The following is a 4,483-nucleotide window of genomic DNA, read 5'->3' on the forward strand; positions in this document are numbered from 1 at the left end:
ATTAGACCACAAACATCTTTTTAAGGTTTTTCACATTAATTTGGCGATAATTTTTGCAATTACACGTGACAACCATTACCATGATGGATAGGCTTTCCAAAAACCACATTTCCGTTATGGCGTTCAGGAAAGAATACCTGATCAAATTTAAAAATAATTAAAAAATATATGTTATAAAGAGACGATTTACACGTTTGAATATAATAATTGATAATTAACCTATCTATGTAAAGTCTGCGGTAGTCAAACATATCAAATGAATAAATTTTTTGCATGATTGATTTGATTGACAGGATGTTCGGCTTGAACGAGAACAGTTATATAAGAAAAATGTTCTCTCAAAAATCATCACTTTAACTTGCTATTCATAAGGACAAGACCGTTGTGCAAATCAACTTACAGATTTTAATTTGAAAACTGGAATATTTATTTAAAATGTGTTCACACATTATCGCATATTTGTTTCTCGGAATTATGCTTCTTGTTGAAGATATAAAAGGTAAGAAGAACGGCTTTATCTTAAGCAACATACGCTTTTTGTAATTGTTTTATTACTTACGATTGTTTACATCTCGATTTATTTGTACAGTCAATGCATTTTTCCATGTATTGATGCTGCGACTGAAATAACTACATATTTATCTCCATTCTTTGGTTGCCATTTCATCCATCAAAATTGTTTGAACTAAAATTATAATCGTTTGTTTATATATATATTGATACATCATCCGTGAGACTTCAACAACATAGTTTAGCATCTTTTATTGGTTCCTGAAGTATGTTCTGTCAATCTCATATTCCTAATTGGGAAACTGATTTCTTTTCAGACGCATTCAACCGTATATATATGTTTATAATTCACATTTTGTTAATAAAGCCTATACAAAACATGACAGAAAATAAATAGATGAAAAAAACAAAACATTACAACTCCTTTAATTCGATACGTATTTAAATCAACTATGAAATGATTTAAATTTTCATACATATCTGCCCACCATTGCAAAATCAATTGACGATTTTTATTTTTTACTTTTGCAGGCATGTCTTTCAGCAGAACAGTTTCCGTTGAGGAAGAGCAGCCCCTGAAAGAATGTCCAGTTATGGACTGTACTTACTTAAACTATCCTCTTAAATGTTTCAAACCAACTGCGTTTTGGTTCGGGGGAAGACTATGCCCTGGTTGCTACAAAAATATATGCTTAACTTCTCTGACAAATCAGCCACAAAATAAGCATCAACAAAGACCACCACTAAAGCCACAGTATAAAACCTCCCAGCCAGAACAACGTCAATACGGAACACGTCAGCACAAACAGCGAACATATGATTCACCTCAGTTAGACACCCGTACTTACGGACAGCCAGATTATAAATCACCTCAGTTAGAAACCCGCAAGTATGGTCAACCAGAGCATAAATCACCTCAGTATGAAGATGGCCAATACCAACAACATCAGATGTCCCAGAGAGAAGTAAATCAGTACGAAGCACCTCATTACAGCCAACAACAGTATCAGACACCTCTATACGAAACACGTCAGAACAACCAACAACAGTATCAGGCACCTCAATACAAAACACGTCAGAATAACCAACAACAGTATCAGCTACCTCAATACGAAACACGTCAGAACAACCAACAACAGTATAACCAACAGTATAAAGCACCTCAGTACCACCAGTCACAGTATCAAACATCTCAAAACGAAGGATATCAACAACAGTATCAATCACGTCAGTACAACCAACAATATGTAGCTAATCAGTACAACCAACCACAAAATGATCAACATAAGTACAGGCAACAGCAGTACAGACCTCCCCAGAACCGACAACAGCAACAATACTATTATAATAGATGAGGTAGGTTTCTCATGATCATATCTTTCTTAGTATATATATGTATTTTTGTCTTCGACACTTACCAAATAAAGATTATGCATAATAAGAATATATCGCATGAAACACAAGCTATTGTTACTCCTATAGATTACGTGTTATTACTGTCTGTTGAAGTGGAGCAACACAAGTACAACGATCATGTTAATAATAAAACAAAACAACATTGAAAATGCACAGTACTTAAAAGAACAAAAGTTTTTAAATATTGTAATTGATAACTAGTAGACTTTTCTTTGTTTAATTTACAAATGGATTTATTTTTTGAGAAAACACGCTTACAAATCCTGATCATAGCCAAACTCTATGCTACTAACATACAGTTTTGTTTTCATGTATTTTGATGATAAAAAAATATGTGCATAATACTGTTGTAAAAATACATGTAACGTGAAAAAGAAACTTTTGCTAATGCCAAACAATAACAGGTTTTATTTTTATTTTTCAGAATGCCTCGAGAATATCCAATAAAGGATTTGCTCTTCATCCTTATTTTCACCAGCTCTTTTATAATTGTGTTTACAATTGCATCCATTATGTGATGTGAGATGGTTGAAATTGAGTAAAAGATTGCGATGGTTTATGAGCGAAAATGACGTCCTGTCTCAACAGATATGCAGCGGCATCCAACAACTGGTATCGATATTTCACTATATCAGTGCTGCTCATATTATTAGAGGCGAAGCTGTTTGGGCTAACAGGATCATTTGAGGATAAACATGCGTAAAAAATGGCTGGCCATATAACATCGACTGGATTTAAGTGCAATTACGCCTCAGCCAAGAATGATATGAACTAGTTGTGAATCATCATACAATGTCATATCTAAGACTATATTGTCGAATATACTACCTCAAGAACTGTACTCAAATTCGTGTCAGCCAACGAGTCGGAACATTATCGTAGACATGTTCTGAGTACTATAAGGATTTATTTTACAATCAAGACAATTTACAATCAAGACAATTTAATATCAAGACAATCAAAATAATATTTATCATTCAAAATAGTATGTAATTATTGTTGAACAGATAAATAAAAAATGAACTGAAACTTGTTCATAGGAATACTTTGTTATTTTTTAGAAATTGATTTCAACTGTTACAGTATGTTACATAGTCATTACCAAATAGAAACACAAGTTGTCATATCAAGAAAAAAGGAATTAGAAAACTAATCTTAACTCGAGAAAACTTAAAAGAATCAACCGTGTATTTCAAGCCTAAGGACAATACTGTCTTGGAATGCATTTGAATAGGTTTTAATCATTAGTTAAGGTGATTAATCATTACAGTTTCTATGTTTTATTTATTTATTGATAAAACAAAAAAAACAAACATATATTTTAGAATAATGGCAAACTATCGCCTTACCAGGTGCAAAGTGCACTTTGATTTAATAATATATCAATTTGAAGAGAGAAATGAGTACAAATCAACACAATTAAAATTCTACAACTGTTGCAAGCTGTGGTTAGTCTGATCGATATGTTTCATGATCGACAAATCAAACTTTGTCAATTTAATGTCAGTTTGATTAAGGACAAACTTTAAGGTGAATGCATTGGAAATACCATGTGTGACATTTACATAATTCATGCCTAGCCTTGTTCCATATTAATTTAAGTATATATCTGCAAGTTTGTAAACCAAAATGATTCAGTGTAACTCCTGTAATTAACTTATTCGTACCTGAAAAATCGTTTTTTATCATTATTCGTGACGAAAAAATCTAAAACTTCAACAACGAATTTTGATGATTTGACCTGAAAACGAACTTGCATTTTTAAATTAATTAATTTATTTGGCGAAAATAGTATTAGCATTTACTTAAATAATGCACTCTATGAAGTTGTGAATGCTAGACTTTAACGCCAACAAAATAATATGAAACTATCTGGTGTCACTAATAAAATTGAGAACGGAAATGGGGAATGTGCCAAAGAGACAACAACCCGACCATAGAAAAAAACAACAGCAGAAAGTCACCAACAGGTCTTCAATGTAGCGAGAAATTCCCGCACCCGGAGGCGTCCTTCAACTGGCCCCTAAACAAATTTATACTAGTTCAGTGATAATGAACGCCACACTAATTTCCAAATCGTACACAAGAAACTAAAATTAAAATAATACAAGACTAACAAAGGCCAGAGGCTCCTGACTTGGGATAGGCGCAAAACTATACAGATACTTAGAAGCAAAGGTGCATTTTTGTTTGACTATTCTGTAATCTGCAAAGTCTTTCCCTTTTCCGTTTGATATGTTGTAAATAATCATGACCTCCGACTTCTGTACTCTTACAATTTGCAACCTTTTAGCCCAGTATCTTTCCTATTGAATAAATAACTCTTGGTATGATTGCCAATTTTTTTCTTTTTTCGGGTTTATGCAGTTGTATGATGACGTTTTGTATTTAATGGGTATCATATTTGTTGTCATGAACTATTATTGATATGATCGTTGTATAAAATGTTGAAATATTCTTAAAAGTACGGTTATCTTGTTTAGACCCATGCTAGGGTCTTCTAGGCCTCATATTGCACAACCGTCCGAAATTTGTTTAAATGCTCTATAACTTTGCA

The 4,483-nt window shown here is 32.8% G+C and overlaps 1 protein-coding gene across 1 annotated transcript; it reads left to right on the forward strand.

The window, feature by feature from the left end:
* The first annotated feature begins 372 nt into the window (after window positions 1–372).
* Window positions 373–2,926, forward strand: LOC139483641 (putative cyclin-dependent serine/threonine-protein kinase DDB_G0272797/DDB_G0274007). Its single transcript, XM_071267621.1, has 3 exons — window positions 373–499; window positions 1,042–1,866; window positions 2,351–2,926. The coding sequence occupies exons 1-2, from the start codon at window positions 436–438 to the stop codon at window positions 1,863–1,865; spliced, it is 888 nt and encodes a 295-aa protein (XP_071123722.1). The 5' UTR covers window positions 373–435; the 3' UTR covers window position 1,866; window positions 2,351–2,926.
* The last annotated feature ends 1,557 nt before the right edge of the window (window positions 2,927–4,483 follow it).

Source organism: Mytilus edulis, chromosome 7 (assembly GCF_963676685.1).
Source record: "Mytilus edulis chromosome 7, xbMytEdul2.2, whole genome shotgun sequence".
In the NCBI taxonomy this organism is placed as follows: domain Eukaryota; kingdom Metazoa; phylum Mollusca; class Bivalvia; order Mytilida; family Mytilidae; genus Mytilus; species Mytilus edulis.

Bases quoted from the DNA above. Each gene is read 5' to 3' on its own strand.
- LOC139483641 (XM_071267621.1), top strand. From the start codon at position 436: ATGTGTTCACACATTATCGCATATTTGTTTCTCGGAATTATGCTTCTT. The intron at 500-1,041 runs GTAAGAAGAACG...TTACTTTTGCAG, and splicing joins TCTTGTTGAAGATATAAAAG to GCATGTCTTTCAGCAGAACA.